The sequence below is a fragment of the Amblyomma mixtum genome, chromosome 6 (genome assembly GCF_055824585.1).
Source record: "Amblyomma mixtum isolate Tamu chromosome 6, ASM5582458v1, whole genome shotgun sequence".
NCBI classification, from domain to species: Eukaryota; Metazoa; Arthropoda; class Arachnida; order Ixodida; family Ixodidae; genus Amblyomma; species Amblyomma mixtum.
Genome location: NC_143017.1, coordinates 44,545,286 through 44,562,114, shown reverse-complemented (window position 1 = coordinate 44,562,114; position 16,829 = coordinate 44,545,286). Strand labels below are relative to the sequence as shown.

At 49.4% G+C, this 16,829-nt stretch overlaps 1 protein-coding gene across 2 annotated transcripts in view; it reads left to right on the top strand.

Annotated features, from left to right (window-relative positions):
* LOC149338922 (uncharacterized) overlaps window positions 1-16,829 on the top strand; it is an 80,105-nt gene that overhangs the window by 46,166 nt on the left and 17,110 nt on the right. For both annotated transcript variants that reach the window (XM_089547819.1, XM_089547818.1), the window contains exons 10-13: window positions 5,808-8,342; window positions 13,425-13,597; window positions 13,688-13,826; window positions 14,895-15,090. In XM_089547819.1, the coding sequence (XP_089403945.1) occupies window positions 5,808-8,342; window positions 13,425-13,597; window positions 13,688-13,826; window positions 14,895-15,090 (3,043 nt within the window). The remainder of the gene's footprint in view (window positions 1-5,807; window positions 8,343-13,424; window positions 13,598-13,687; window positions 13,827-14,894; window positions 15,091-16,829) is intronic.

The window sequence follows — 16,829 nt, the reverse complement described above, 5'->3', positions numbered from 1 at the left end:
ACCTCTGTGGGAGACGACGGGTCAAAATGTGCTAAGATGGGCGGAGTGGTCAGCAAATGGACGAGAGATGAAAATGAGTTCTCTTGAGCAGGGCCCCAGGTAAAGGGGGTGTCGTTCTTCAGAAGATCGGTGAGGGGACGAGCGATGCCGGCGAAATCTTTGATAAAACGGCGAAAATATGAGCACAAGCAGACAAAGCTGCGCACATCTTTCGACAACCTTGGAAGAGGAAAGTCCTTCACAGCTTGAATTTTGATGGGATCTGGGCGTACACCAGAAGCGTCAACGAGGTGTCCGAGAATAGTGAGTTGGCGACGACCGAACTTGCATTTCGATGAGTTCAGCTGAAGTCCGGCGTTACGAAACACTGTCAGAATATTAGAGAGGCGCTCGAGGTGCGTGGCAAAAGTAGGCGAGAAAACCACAACATCGTCTAGGTAACAGAGGCAGGTGGACCATTTAAAGCCACGAAGAAGGGAGTCCATCATTCGTTCGAAGGTAGCCGGGGCGTTACAGAGGCCGAACGGCATGACTTTAAACTGGTATAAGCCATCAGGCGTCACGAAGGCGGTCTTCTCGCGGTCCTTTTCATCAACGGCAATTTGCCAGTACCCCGATCGAAGATCAATTGAAGAGAAATATTTGGCGCCGTGGAGGCAATCTAAGGCATCATCGATCCTTGGGAGTGGATATACGTCTTTTTTTGTGATGCGGTTGAGGTGCCGATAATCAACGCAGAAGCGCCAGCTGCCATCCTTCTTTTTCACCAGGACAACTGGTGAAGCCCAAGGACTTGACGAGGGCTCGATGATGTCTTTTGCGAGCATCTTGTCCACCTCTTGATTTATGACGGTGCGTTCGGCGCTGGACACTCGGTACGGACGTCTGCGGAGAGGAGCGGAATCACCGGTGTTTATGTGATGCGTCACCACAGAGGTCCGAGCCAAAACACGGCTATCAAAGTCGAAGATGTCGCGGAAAGATAAGAGGCACCTAAGATCGCGAGCTTGCATCGGCGGTAGGTCAGAAGCGATCATGTCGGCGTAGTCGTCCGTTGGGTTCGCTGTTGATGGGGCCGCAGGCAACCGGCATTGCTGAGTGGAAGGTAAGCAGCTGTCCACCACTGATATCACACATTCGGCAGCAGGGCACAGCGTGGCGAGTGAGATGCCTTGCGGGAGCGGTTGGATGGATGAACCGAAGTTCAGGACCGGAAGGCACGCTCGGTTGGCCGACATTGTAAATACAATGTGTGGAAGCGCAATGCTGCGCGTCAGGGCGACGTCAAGTTCCGGAGTGACTACGTAGTGACCATCAGGTACAGGGGGAACAGATGAGAAAGAAATGTAAGTTGCGGCTTGAGGCGATAGACGGACAAAGTCGACAGCACAAAGACGGTGTATAACTGGGGACGGCGACTCAGCAGAAAGAGGAAGGTCAAGCTGAACAACATTAGTGGCGCAGTCAATGAGGGCTGAATGCTCAGACAGGAAGTCGAGGCCAAGAATGACTTCATGAGGGCACTGGTCCAGAACAGAGAACAGAACGGATGTATGGCGGCCGGATATGGTCACACGGGCTGTGCATAGTCCAACAACATGAGCAGTTCCGCCGTCGGCAACGCGGAGAACGGCTTTGGGTGCAGGGGTCAGTACTTTTCGGAGGCGGCGTCGTAGGGCTGAACTCATGACGGATACGTGCGCGCCTGTATCGATCAGGGCTCTCACAGGCACTCCATCGACATGAATAGCGAGCAAATTATGGTGTGCGCGAAGGGCTAATCGAGGATTTTGGGACTGGGGCTGTACTGCAGCATCACCTCCAGACACTGCAGCGTCTAGTTTTCCGCTTGCGAGCGTCCGTAGGGGCCAGGAGAGGAGCGACGGCGTTGGGGCGAACGAGACTGGCGACGCAGGGGGAACGGGGAGCGGCTGGAGCGGGGAATCTGGCCGTCGACTGAAGCACTGTGCTGGGCTGGAGGGGGCGTGTAGTGGCTGGGCTGTTCGTCGTCGCGGTGGGAGCTGAGAGGACGGTATGTGCTGCGACGGGACCAATAATTTCGACAGTGGCGGGAGATGTGGCCAATGCGGTGGCAATGGAAACAAATGGGCCTGTCGTCGGTTGTCCGCCAGTCGTTAGGGTTTCGGCGACGTGGAGTGAAGTACGATGGTCGTCCAGGAGCAATCGCAGTGATTTCGGGTGGTGGTGAAGACCGTACAGGGCTGACGGGCTGGAAACCAAGGTTGGCAAGCTCTTGGCGGACGACAGCTTGTACCAGAGAGATGGTAGGTAAGTGGGTGTCGCCATCACGTAGATGCTGGGGGGCAGGGGACATAGCTTCGAGCTCGCGTCGGATGATGCTGGTCACATTTTCTGGGGGCGCTGGAGTTGCCCGGTGTCGCAGGTCTTCACATGAAGAAGTCGCAGCCGTGTTGGGGAGGCGTGTGTACGGCTGGCTAATACGCCTGCTTTTGGCTTCCTCGAAGCGTCGACATTCCTTAATAATTCCGTCGACTGTAGTGCAGCTCTTGTATACGAGCAAGTTGAAGGCATCGTCGGCGATTCCCTTCAACACGTGGCCGACTTTGTCAGACTCGGGCATGTTGGCGTCAACTTTGTGACAGAGGGCCAGCACATCTTGAATGTACGACACATAAGACTCCGTAGATGTTTGAGCTCGGGAGGCGAGGTCCTTCTTAGCGGCAAGCGTTCGGCCGAGCGGCCGTCCAAACAATTCGCGGAGTTTCTCTTTGCACACGTCCCAGCTGGTCAGATGGTCTTCGTGTGTCTCATACCATACCCGGGCGGTGTCTTTTAGATAGAATATTACATTTGCGAGCATAAGGGTCGGATCCCAGCGGTTGTAGGTACTCACTCGCTCGTACATGTTGATCCAGTCGTCGACGTCAGTGTTGTCGGTACCAGAAAATGTCCCAGGGTCACGAGGGGGAGAAAGAATGAGTGATGTCATGGCCGGGGCTGAGGTTTGCTGGGCGGCGTCGTGGGTCATGATGAGTGAAGGCAACTGGCGGCCGCTGCGGAGCTCCGTCGTCGGTAGACGTAGGGGAAATCCGCACCTCCACCAAATATGTTGCGGAAAAGAATATATTTACAGATATTTACAAATAGACAAGAACAGCTGCGAGCGGCACTGAGAACACAGTCCGAACTTCGTTGTCGTCTTCTACTCTTCGCACTCGTGCCATCGCTCTTTGTCGTCGGCTACCCGCATCAATATTTTTAAAGCGAATTTTTTTTCAGTTTGTCATGCTAGACACTTGCACTTGCTAGTCTGGCAACCTCTGGTCGCCGACGTCACAAGGGCATCTCGCCCCGCGTCGTCTGCTGCGCACTGTTCGCTGCGTTAAGGTGCTTTGCATGCACACCGTGGATGGCAGTTGCTCGAAAAGTTTTTTTTCTTTTAGCTTAGCAAAATAAAATTCATTTTTCGCATTTTCTTTTCGGAAACCTTCAGCTTAGTGCGCAAGCTTAGTGACTCTTAGGTACACGGACTTGCTCGTGGTTCTTGTTTTCTAATTATTGCGGAAAGAGAAATCGGTCCACTCCTGCTTTATTATTTACACTTGGAAGCAGTGAAGTGCTCCCGTATGGGAAAAACGGCACGTTACATGCATGCTTTCGCCGATGTGTGCAGCGAGCGGCGTGGCGATCTGTCGCTGGCTGTTCTTGCCCGCTATTCGTTGGCTCAATAAACTCAAATTATCAGACGGTGGCACCAGAGTAAGCTTGCAGCACGAAAGGAGCAGAGAAAAGTGCCAAATGCGACTACCTCCCCGCTGCACGTGTGTGTGCATGTGTGCAAGTCGTATATGCATTTCTTTCGGCTCGTAGAACCCTTTTGCAGAACCAAGCCGCTAACAGAAGCCAACGTGACTCAAATGTTTCACTGCCCGCACCGAGGAATAGTCGCCGGCTCCTAAATGAGTGCTTCAAGATAATAGTGCATCATTTAGCATTTACCCTGCCTGCGCCAAGTCCACCAGGAATGCGACGATTGCCATTACTGCAGCCCCGCACTGAGGTTGTTTACATAGCTGTGCATGGAGTAGTGATCGTTTGCTTGGCATGATGCAAGGTGGGCTCTCCATATCTTAAATATTATGTACTCTTGCTTAGAAAATGTAGTTTAACTCATTTACACACTACGATAACGCTGCAACAAGAGCCGATGCTGCTATCGCCTGCTTGGGAAACGCCTCGCCTACGTACGGCGCTTATTGCTGATTGTATCTGCTTCCTCCGATGTCACCAATACCTAGTTTTAAATCACTTTACCTGAAATTACATTTGGACACCATTTGCATCAATGAAAACAGCCAAATTAATTGTCCACAGTCGACACCGACCACTGCCGCCGGCTGCCGACCTTCAACTCACATGCTCTGCAGACCGGGTCACATCGGCACTTCTCCCTTACTGTACGGGCGCCCTGCGATGTAGGCAGTCGTCGCTTTGAAGTCACTGTAGCCAAAACTACGCTCAAAGGCTATTAGTACGCGCTAAGAGCTGTCAATTCAGGCTCTGCAATCACCGAAATCACACATACGAATCCTGCGGACTCACTAGGCCTCGTCACAAAAGGGGCAAGGCCGGCGGTCTTTTGTCCACTGAAGTTCAAGAATCTGGCAAAAGTTCACCGAAGCTCGCTGTTTACACTACTACGATACGTGGTCGTTGGCCGTGCTGGCGTCGTCGTCGGTTCCAGCGTGATGTACCGGTGCGTCAGCGACGGCATCTGCATACAGACCAAGCCACCGACCGTCGATCGACATCGCATCGGCCTAGTGTGACCGACCCTACCCGGAAAACTGTTACTGTTATCGCTTTTGCGGCCCTGGTCACTCATTTTTGAGGGACGGCTGCTACTGCGATCGCCCGTGAAAGTACATGGGACAAAGAGACCTCGCTGCCTCATTGCATCGACAGCAGACGACGTTGCTCCGTGTATTCCCTAGTGACGTCACGAGAGCCTTCAGTATCGCGGTCGCTGCCGGTGGGAGGAACTTCCTGGTCTCAGTTTCAATCGCATTGTTTCGAATATACAGTGCGCCCTGGGCACCCAAATTTCGGAAATTGAATCGGAGGCTCTTGTATTAATGGCTGAAGTGCAAAATTGCAATATGAAGAAAAACCCTGTCGTGGCCCCTTTAAGGGAAATCGGCTACACAGGATATTAATTCGAAGTTTGTAAGAATGCTCAAAGCGTGTAGATCGAGTTCCCATGATAAAAAGTTGAACTCAAAATTCTCTATTACATCTTTAATAGCTTGTGCCAATGTTTTTGCTCTTGGAACACAGCTCTCTTGTGATGAAAAACTGGTCCCCATTGGAGTTTGAGTGTTCGCACTGCTATATTTTCTGGTTTAACTTTTTTTTATTCAATGTGTGTTTTATTGCTTGGCTGCTCTTGCATGTGCTTTCCTTTCTTTCTATAACTTGAAGGGTAAAAGAAAGGTTTGTGAAGTGTAAGCACAAGTCTCTTAGAACTCTGATGAGCAGTTGTGTGGGGGCTGTTTTATATTTGACTGCACATTGGTCTGTACACCTTCTGATAATTTTTTTTTAACACACCCACTCTGTAAATTTAGGCTGTGGCAGACACATTTTGATGGAGGCAAACACAAGCACTGGGATGCCGATGCACGTTAAAGATCCCCAGGTGGTCTAAATTAATCCGGAGCCCTCCACTACGGTGCACCTCCTCCAGACTTGTTGTGCTTTGGGATGTTACACCCCTCATGCCAATACCAATACTGTTGTTTTTCGAATATGCTCACATTTCACAGAATGAGCTTCAAGCAGTGACCGCAAAGTTCCAGACAGACACCAATGCTCTGAAGACCACCATCTTGCAGCTGGAGCAGATGAAAGTCAACCTCACCGCAGAGGTGTCTCAACTCTGCCAGCACTGCTCCCAACTAGACGGTCACGTTGCCGGTCTAGAGGCAGAGCTGCAGGCATCAAAGACAGCAGCTGCAAAGCTAGAGTCTGAGCTTTCCATCCAAGTTAACCATATGGAAGATCTGAGGCTGGAGCTTGCTGGTAAAGACCAACAGATCACCATAATCGATGCTAAGTCCACCAGCTACGAGGCCGCGAACAAAGAGTTGCTCAAGTCCAACGAGCAGCTGAACGCAGCCTTGCTCTCGTCGGAGGCGGAGAAGGCGGACCACCTGAGCCGGCTGCACAAGATGGCGGGCGAAAATGAGAGGCACGAGAAAGCACTGTCCGAGGAGCTTGCAATGGTGCAATCTTTGGAAGAGGCGGCGAAGCAGCTTACAGCGAAGCTGTGCGAAGAAGTTCAGAAAGGGCAGTCCCTTCAGTCTCAGCTGGCGGCCAGTCAAGAGGAGAATGCAAAGCTGGAAGAGCTCACCGCAGCCACACGCTCGAAGCTGGCGGAGAGTGTTTCTCGTTGCGCAGAGTTGCAAGAAATGTTGAGCAGAGTAGAGCACGAAAAAGCTGACCAGCTGATACAGCTCGCGGAAGCGCGGGACAAACTCGAGCATGCTAGCTTCACTGTGGAGGAACTTCAGGCACGCGTGCAAGAGCTGGAGGCGTCCCAGCGCCACCTGGAAGAACTCTGCTGTCAGCTTCGCCTTCAGCTGAGCGAACGGGAGGCCCAGCTGAAAGCAGCTATGGAAGGGAAGGACGCAGCTGTGAAGATCACGGAAAATATGCAGGCAGCGCATTCAGCTCTTATCGCAAAGTTCGATCTGGCGCGCCAGGAGTACACGGCGATGACAGCTTCTCTGCAGCACCAGGCTGAGGAGCACAAAAACACTGCTGGCAGGCTGTGCGAAGAGAAGCAGGCTCTGGCTGACAAGATCGTTGTTCTTGAGTCCGAGCTGAAGCAGCTTCATGCCAGTGTCTTGAACCTTAGCGAAGAAAATGATCAACTTGGAAGCCAGTTGACTGCTCTCACTCAGTCTCACAGAGAGCTGAACAGTGAACTGTGTGCGAAGGACGAACAATGTGAGAAGATGGCGGAGGAATCGGGCCGGCTTCAACAGTGCATTCAAAATCACTCTGCAGAAAAGAAAGCACTTGAGGCTCACTTGGAACAAGAACAGAAAGCAGCACGTGAGCTTGAAGAGAAGTGTGCCGAGCAAGCTTCCTTTATTGAAGAGCTTTCTTCCAAAAATATGACACTGAACGATGCTTTGCAGGAGTCCAGTAACAAAACAAGATGCCTCGAAACAGACATCCAGGAAATCACTCGTGGCAACTCTGAGCTTCGCAGCCGTCTTGAAGAGACCAAGGGCAACTTCGATGCTGCAGTTGCAGAAAAGCGAGCAGCTGAGCTGGAGTTGTCGGAGAAGACCGCTGCTTTTACTGCCCTTCAGGACGAGGTTTCTGCTGTCAGTGCTAAACTTGCTGCTTCTGAGGAGCGGGAACAGCTTCTCAGGACCAGCAATGCCAGCCTGGACTCTTTCGCAGCTGCATGCAAGGACCAGCTGCAAGCTGGGCAGGCTCAACTCAGCAAGGCTGCCGCACAAGTGGAGTCTTTGAGGCATGAGGTCTCCGTTCTTCAACAGGCAATCACGAGGCTCAACCTCGAAAAAGAGTTCTTGCACTCATCACTCGGCACAGCGGAGAACGCATCGAGGTCCCTCAACGAGGCCTGCATTGCCACCACGCGTGCCGCGGATGATTTCAAGCAAAGATTGGAGCACTGCGAGAAAGACCGGAGCCACCTGACGGGTGTCGTTGAGCAGCTGCAGCAGGAATGCGCCAGCTTGAAGAGCGTGCTCTCCGACACGAGCGAAAAACTGACGCTCAGGGAACGCGAGGTTGTGTCCACCCGTGCTGAGATGGAGGTGCTGGCGGCAATGGCCAGGGAACTGGAGGAAAAACAGGGTGTGCTCAAGCACCAGAATCAGGCGCTGGAGGACCGCATCGGCGACCTCGAGGTGAAGCTGAACTGCCAGCTGCAGCTCCAGAAGAAAGCCGAGGATGACTACTACGAGTGCGTCAAGGAGCGCGACGCAAACAAGGAGTCGCTGAAGCAGCAGATCGACGAGCTCACCGCCGAGGTCGCGGAGAATGCGCGGCTGCAACAGGAATTGGATGAGTTGAAACAGGCGCACGACACCAGCGCGATTGCAGCTGCAGAGTCTGCTGCCGAAGTCGCTCAACTTGGAGCAGATAAAGAACGGCTCGAGGCAGTCCTCTCAAACCAGACCAATGAGGTTCGGAAAGCCACTGCCAAGAACGACGATCTGCGCACAAAGTGCAAGATGCTCGAGAACAAGACCAACGAACTGCACATGACTTGCAAGATACTCGAGAACAAGAACGAAGGCCTAAAGTACGAACTGAAGGTAGGACTCTCTGCTTCTTTGCATGTACTGCCTTTTTTTTTAATTTTTTACTGCTCAATTCGTTTTATGTCATTGATGTCCAGGCACATTTTCTCTGAGCAGGTTGCAGTCTGTAGTGCAGTTTGAAGCAGTTTGGAGCCTGTGCAGTGAAAGCTCGTTACTTCAAACCCTATTAATTCGAATTTCTGGATAACTTGAACTGTACAACTTGGTCTGTCCACATTCCCTTGGAATCTGTGTAAAATATAGCCGTCGATTCAAAAATGAGTCGGCTGCGCCACCAATAATTTGAACTACTTGCCACTGCATCGGGGTGGCCTGTGCTTGTGGCAAAGCTCCCGCGAGGCTATGCTGCTTGTTTGGAGATGTGGAGTGGGTAAAATTGGTACGAGGCTGGATAAACAAGGACTACAGGCTCTCTGGGTTAGTGGCAGCAACTATGCATGATTTCGGAGATTTGTACCTGGCTGTTGCTTGTAAATGCTCATCTTGAAACTCTTCAGTAGGCTAGCTTGCTCTGATAGCTTTCGTTGTTGAGTGGTGAATGACGCGACCAGCGGCGAGACACAGAAAAACAGGTGCGTTGCAGCTTCTCAATTTAATCTGAAACTACCTCCATGACCTCGGAGATCTTTATTCACCTGAAATTTGCGTTGTGCTTTATATGCGCTGATATTGAAGGCTGCAGTAGCTTGCTGTGATAGCTTTAGTTGTAGAGCGATGCATAGCACAACCTGCGGCGAGATGCATAAAATCAGGCATGTTTCAGTCTCTGGCACTCTGAATCCAAACCCACTTGACGTGCGCGAAATGAAGTGGGGCTTTCGGTGATATTTGAGTCTTTGGCTCGGTTCTCTGACGCCCCTTGCATCACATTCCATGTGACTATTTGCAGCCGTAGCAGTTAAACTACGCAGTGTAGCGATTTAGACATGTCCTTCGTGTGTGGTAATTATCACACCAAAACACCTTGAGAGAAGGTTGAAACCATGCGTGAGGTCGACGCTGGTTCATTATCAAGACAGGATATCAGCAAAAAGCACGCTTATTGGTTTGGTAGTGTCTGACTCGTGATTGGAAAGCTGGAAAATCGGGCTACGTACGTGCGACGCCGACCTTACATTCTGCAAGCCACAGAGGTTGTGCTATCGTTTCGTCCGAAAAGGGGCAGTCGTGGGATGGTCGCACGCCATTTGCAACTCTGATGCGAAATTTGGGATGCGCTAAATGCTGCCTGCCTCTTCACCTTGGAAGGCGAAGAAGAGTCCTTTTGATAAGCTCGGGCTGTAGCACCACCACCTAACTTCGCACTAGGACGATGAAGCGTTGGGCTCGCGCAGGAGAAAACATTCGCGCTGTTGCTGCTGCCACTCTGCCATTCGTTACATCAGCAAGTCTTATAATAAATATGGGTGAACAGAATTAAGGTGTTCGCCGTTGCATTCCGGAAAAAAACTAAGTGATGACTGAACATTTTAGAACAAAACAGCGTAATCTTGTTACCCGATTGCTTACTGATTGCAGTGTACTGCATATTCTGTTCACTTCCATTAGTTCGAACTTGTTATTCAAACTGCGTCGCCGTCCCCATGGAATTCGAATTAAGAAGCTTTTACTGTACTTTGGAATGGTTTGGCTAGACCGCATGCTGAAATAGTGCTTCCATGCAGTTCTGTTCAAAGAATTCACAAGTGCTATTGTCACTGCATTCTAGCAAGCCGCCCTCCCATTTTCCGAGGAAAACATGTATATCTAAATAAGAGTCCGGAGATTGTAAACATAACCATAAAACCCACAAATATTGATCGGACATGCCTCGAAGGGGCAAGTCTGTAAAAAACAAGACAGACCACTATTCAAAATTTCTGACAGGTGCCCCTTTAAACCTGACTGCAATCAGCATCTAAATTGTTACTATCTGGACATCACTTGCAGATCCAATAACATGAGCATGCATGCAGCTGATACGGTTTGACACTGACCATTTTCCAGTTTACCTTGAAGATTGCTTGTAAGACGTTTTTCTCTTGCATGTGCAGAAGGCAGTATTTCACTGAATGTGTGATGTTACTGATTGTACTGTGCTTGTTGAGCAGAGGGTCTCTAATCAACCAGCTAGTAGTAGTAGAAGTAGTAATAGTAGAAGAGCCCTCTATTATGGTGGTTAACCCCCCAAAGCAGAACATCACATACCATGTTGCGCCTTTCCTGTCATTGTTCTCTAGGTGCGAAAGTTCCAGTCTGCTCATGCTCTAATGTTGACAGTGAAAGCGCTCAAAAAGACAAGGACGACAGAAAAGGAAAGACATACAAAGCGCTTAGTCAAGATGTCAGCAAAGTCAAGATGGAAAACCAACTCGCCCACTCAATTCCATTATTCATGCTCTAATGATTAACAATGACTGCAGTGGAACCCGATGATGCGTCCCCCGTTAAGCGACGATAAACATTTTGTGACGAATTGGCACTGGTCTGGTGAATCTCCCACAGGGATAATGCATTACAAGCCTCGATTATGATGAAAAAATATGTACACCCCGCTTCGTGCTACGGCTGGCGGGAACCGTCTAGAATGGGAGAGACTGGCGAAGTCACGTCTGTCAATAAAGTGCGTCAACCAAGCTGGTTCCAGATCGGAATTAAGATGGAGATGTGCGCAATGATGGGATCGAGAGCACGACGACTTGTAATGACTGTTCTACCTACGGCTGGGACTCTTACTTCGCGCGTGCGACCCGCGGCCGTCGGTGCAAGGCGGCTTGCCTGGCCTGTTCTTCAGAGTGCTTCGCTGACCAAGGCATTGGGGAAATCAGCTGTACTTTCTTACGAGCATGAAGTTATGTAGATGCCATAACAAGGTTAGACATTTCTAAGATAATTGGCAGCTAGTTTGAAAGTGCTTTCCGCTGCGGTTTCTGTACAGAGCACGCTAGACCTAGTGACACCGAGCGAGTCGGAAGCGAGCGGCGCGTTGTCACCCAGCGGATCACACATCGCTGCAGAAAGCGTGCCACCAGCACATTTGCGTCGCAGGCGAACATCATTTTTTTTTTTCTTTATGGTGCGAATCGTTTTCGAGGCACATGTGACGTCTACTTAACGTGCAGGGACAGGACCGCTCGTGTGCCTAGTCTAAAACTGCCTCTTCAATGCCGAAAAGCCTGGCTGCGCACGGTCTCAGAACTAACTCTCGCAGAATGAAAACAGACGTTTTTATAACTCGCAGGGAAACTAACTTTAGTTTTTGAAAGTGAATTTTATTAAGTGAATGCGTCACTTGAGCGAGATTTTAGATTTTGTAACACACGGAGATATGACAGTTCCACAGTTTCCTGAAAGTCGTTTAATCTGCGTAATAGAACGCATGGAGAGTGTTGTATTACGGATTTCAGACATTGTGAGACCACTCCAGCTGCATGTTACTGCGTATAGCAGTAACATGCAGCTCAGTACAAACTGATTATTTAGCTATCTTTTTCGGCGTACGCATGGAAACGTTTGTTCAGCAGCAGAATCCGCATTTATAGCTGAGGAAATTGAACCGAATGGTGGAAAAAACTTGGAATTTAAACTCATGACTCCTATACCAAGGACTGGTTACCACAGTCAGTCCAACCAGATTGCGACCCGCCGCGGTGGCTCAATGGTTACGGCACTCGGCTGCTGACTCGAAAGACGCGGGTTTGATCCCGGCCACGGCGGCCGAATTTCGATGAAGGCGAAATTCTAGAGGCCCATGTACTGTGCGATGTCAGTGCACGTTAACCCCAGGTGGTCGAAATTTCCGGAGCCCTTCACTACGGCGTCCCTGATGGCCTGAGTCGCTTCGGGACGTTAAACCCCAATAAACCAAACCAAACCAACCAGACTGCGTGGTTTGTGTAGTTGTCCACACATGTGCCTAGAGCACTCGAACAGTGCACTGGGCAGTACACTTGCGTCATATACGAGCGAATGAACGCTCGAAACAAGACCTGATTGTGCATTCACATTCTCATGGGCTATTTAATACACCTGTTACACAGGCAATCTCAGTGCCCGTTGAGTCAATAGCCATTACAGTTTTTGAGGGCCGTCCAGATGCACCACTGCCACATAGCAAATTTCAGTGAGGACTGAGTGAGTAGTGAGCATGTGATTCGACAGATGGTGCTAGGGGTAGCAACAATGAAAAAAAAAACACAAAGTGAAGCTGAGTAAAACGAGTCAAATGTTGGAGTAAGTGCTATTTTAATTAAAACCCTTTGCAGAAAAAGCTGTTCAAATACTTCAGTTAGGCACCACCTAGAGATAGCGATGGCAGGGCTACAACGATAGGCAGTGATGCACGCTGCATTTCAGAAGCCTTTATTTTTATTCGGCGAAGCACGCACATATCAGTGGCTGTCTTTGTTGTGTTCATAGCCACTATCTTTACAGCATTTGTGGGGCATTTTTTGGTCTCTGTTGTCGCAAAGCACACTAAGAGGCAAAAAAAATGGAAATGAAGTGGAATGCTTCGACACCTAACAAGAATAACGTCTATTTGTTTACATCTGACTGCCAGAGGTTCTGCGAACTCTCATTTTGACTACCGAATAAACATTGACGGGAACTTTCAGGCTAATGTTGTCTCATATTTTGGCATTAAACAAGTATTTGTATTTCGAATTCTTATATGTTGTTTTTTCAACCTATGGTGAATGCAAGGCTTTTCTCAATCACCCTTGAGATTCCAATGGCTATTTCGAACCTCTTTTAGGTCTATGTCCATCGAGATGTTCACTGAAAAGTGCTGTGTAGCACTGGCCAATCTCCATTGAGTTCGATGTCTTCAAAAGCTGCACCAGGCCCTTTAGGCGGTGGCGGTTGTCGTTAATCCACAACTGAGTGCACTGTTTTAGTGCTCTAGACAAGTTTGTGGACGACCGTACGTTCCTCTTGTTCTGCATTCTTTGTTGCTGCACGACATGCCGTAACTACCGACAGTAATCATACGCAGTAAAAGGAGAAACCTCTTTTTCTTTTAAGTAGGCGAAGGCGTGCTGGCGAGGAAGTGGTACGATGTTCAGGCTCACTCCTTTCATTTCGCTCCTCTCACAGTCGACCACGGAACGGTACAGTAAGAGACTCCAGGCTGCCGTGGTCGCTGCAAACGCGGACCAGGAGAAGATCGCCGAGCTTAGGAAGACTGAGGCCGCGCTTAGGGACGAGGTTGCCGCCTGGAAGGAGAAGTACCACCACGAGCGGGCTCTGCGCGAGAGGCGCGAGGCGACGTAAGTACCGGTCTTTACAGCAACTCCATCACGGGCGGTAGCAGCGTGAGGGGAGAGGCAGTTGAAACAGTCTTTCCTCCTTTTGTCCAGCCTGACGCGGCACATCGGTGAGATGAAGGAGGGCATTGAGCACTCCAGCAGGGACATAGCGGCGCTCAAGGCCCAGCTGACCGAGCAGAGTGAGCAGTTGGCCACCATGAAGCAGGAGCGGAACAAGCTGGCCGCAGAGGTGCGTGGAAACTAATTCGCTAATCCACACTGGTAATTAACGGGGCACTGAGGACACACTCCGCAGCCACGGTGGCTCAGTGGTTATGGTGCTCGGCTGCTGACCCGAAAGACGCGGGTTCGATCCCGGCCACGCTCGGAGGACCCGGCTGTGCAGACCATCACCACCGGCCGGGCTGCCAGTGTTATGGACCTTAGGAACATAAACACTTGAGTGCAGTGGGGTCGTGCGGGGACCCTGGGGCGTGCCCCGAATTCCTCTTATAATAGTTTTTTCTCTCTCCCGGCCGCGGCGGCTAGAATTTCGATGGAGGCGAAATTCTAGAGGCCTGTGTACTCTGCGATGTCAATGGTGCACGTTAAAGAACCCCAGGTGGTCTAAATTTCCGGAGCCCTCCACTACGGCGTCCCTCATAGCCTGAGTCGCTTTGGGACATTAAACTCCATAAACCAAACCAAACCAGGACACACTCCATTCAGCTTTTGTTCGCTGTAAAAATTGATTCTATGACTGTTTATGGTCACAGTAGACTCTCATTAACTTAAACTTCGAGGCACCACCAATTTTTTTTCGAATTATGAGAAATTTGAGTTGTCAGAAGTGCACCTTAGTATGATCCAAGACTTAAATGTGGTTTGCTTTATCCATATATCTCAGTGCACAAATAGTACTTCGGGACCTTTTTTTTTTCTCTGCAATCGTTGTTGTAAACAAATGTGATATAAAATGGTGGTCGTACAGCAGCAAATTTAATTGATGAAAAAAGATGGACAATGGTAGTCGGCTTTTGAGTTTGAAAGGAGTACGTACTTGCGCAAAAGACGGGGTGGAAACAAGGGAACACAAACGACATGTACAAAACGACATGTATGCACTTTGTACATGTCGTTTGTGTTGTTTCCGTCCCGTCTTTCGCGCAAGTACGTACTCCTTTCAAGCTATGAACCAACTCGCCCAGATAAGAGTTTTAATTGACACTTTTGAGTGAAAACCGCTTAGCAGTTAGGATTTTTTCCGAAGCTTGGCCGCCTCTGTATGCCATTGTGCGGTTGCACCTCCTCTGCGCAGAACCGCTCCCTCCAGGCCCAGGTCAGCTTCTGCGACGCCAAGCTGCGTGAGCGCTCAAAGGCTTCGGCCAAGACGGACCGGGCTTCCAACGAGTCCATGTACTCGACTCCAAGCCTCGAGAGCCTATGGTCCCAGCGGCAGCCTCCCTCCACCAGGCAGTCGCGGAGCTCCCTCTCGAGCGTGGACCAGTTCAAAGGTGCGGCCTGGCACTCTTAGCCCTTTACTATAAGGCACAAGCTGTATGCACGTGAGACAAGCATGCAAATGGTGAATTTGCAGTTAAAGTGACTCTAGGAATGAAATGACATCACTTCCAAGCAGTTTCATCCACTGGTTTTGTAGAAAAAGGGGGTACAGTTGTACCAATGACTTCGTAAAAAGACGTCGAATGTGGTACATATTCATATCCAGCCTTTTGGGTGTATGAGACAACTTGCATTAGAATTTCGTCGTGAAGTGTTATGAGGCAGTTGAGTGGTACTAAAGAGCATAAGTTTTTAACATTTTTTTTTTCTCGCCAAACTGGGCCTCGTCTAACTGTACATCCACGCTTGTATAAACACGCATAACACGAAGAAAGCCTCTTAACGAAAGGTAAAAATAGGCTGAATGCTTTGTTTGATAATTTGGTAGTATTCAGTATGCAAATATATAATATGTAGGTCCACAGTTTTCAGTTTGTTGGCACTTGAAATGAGAGGGACACATGTAGTCCGCTGATCTACAAAGTATTAAAGGGCAGCTGAGGATAACTGCATCGAATTATTGTTTTCAGTAAAAACTGATTATTTAGCTTCTTTTTCTGCGTACACTTGGAAAGGTTCGTTCGGCAGCAGAATACGCATTTATAGCTGGGGAAACTGAACCGAATGGTGGAAAAAATATTAAATTTATAAACTCGTGCCTGGCTGCAACAGTTTTCAAATGAATGGCAGTGTAGCATAGCTTCTGTGAACTGCGCCAAAAGTTCAGTTGTCGAAGCGCGTATATTTTATTTCCGAAATTCGCCGGTGATGGCGACACCTGTATTGTTTTCGTCCTTTCATATTGCTTATAAAAACTAAATTTTCAGTGAGACCGGTCTCTGTTGTTAGAATGCCAACTTCACATACAGATATGGGCCAACTGCACTTTGTACTCAGCGTCCTTTAAAGGCGCAGCTGATTGACAGTTTTCAGACTTTGAGATGAGTTTTGAGAAATGCACTGGATGTCATTTGCAAGTAAACTGTTTACTATTTCAAACGGGGACGTAGTAATTGCCGATTGAAGCAGTGTTCAGACTTCTTCACATGGCGCAGTGCCTTACCGAGAAGCTGAGTGACGACATCGCCTGCAGCAGTTTGATTATTTCCGCTGCCCCTCAGCAGGCAGTGTAGCTTGGGTTTTACAGTGGATGGCATTTTTCTTCATTCGAGGAAGCTTTCCTCCACTGGAAGTGTGCCACGCCAGCTGATAACGTCATTCCCACCTGGCATAGTGCTGTGTGGAGTAGTCTGAATGCTGCTGTGTCTTTATTTCGTGGCCCCACTGCTATCTCAAGTGTTACCACAAAAAAAATATGCAGACTTGCATGCTTTCCCAACAGCCTTGATACATTTTTAACCCTTGAATCTCCTTAGGTTGTCAAAAAAAGTTGTTTCCTATTGAGCCCTTCAGTGTGTAAAAGACTCTTAAGCCACGCTCGATCTGTTACAAATGAAGCCATTCCTGGTAAGCGCTGCAGTCCGAGAAAGTATTCAAGCATTCAGTGCTTGCTGATGGCACTCTGCCAATCTCTGGGAGCAAAGCCAATGAAACCAAACCAAACAGCCTGGCAGAACTTGAAATGTGTCCTTTTTGACTGTACCGGGCCATTGAAGCCATTCTGAAACGAGTTGGGGTTTGAGACCAGCAGCTTGCAAAGTAGATGCAGTGTGTTCAGCAATGCGTTGTT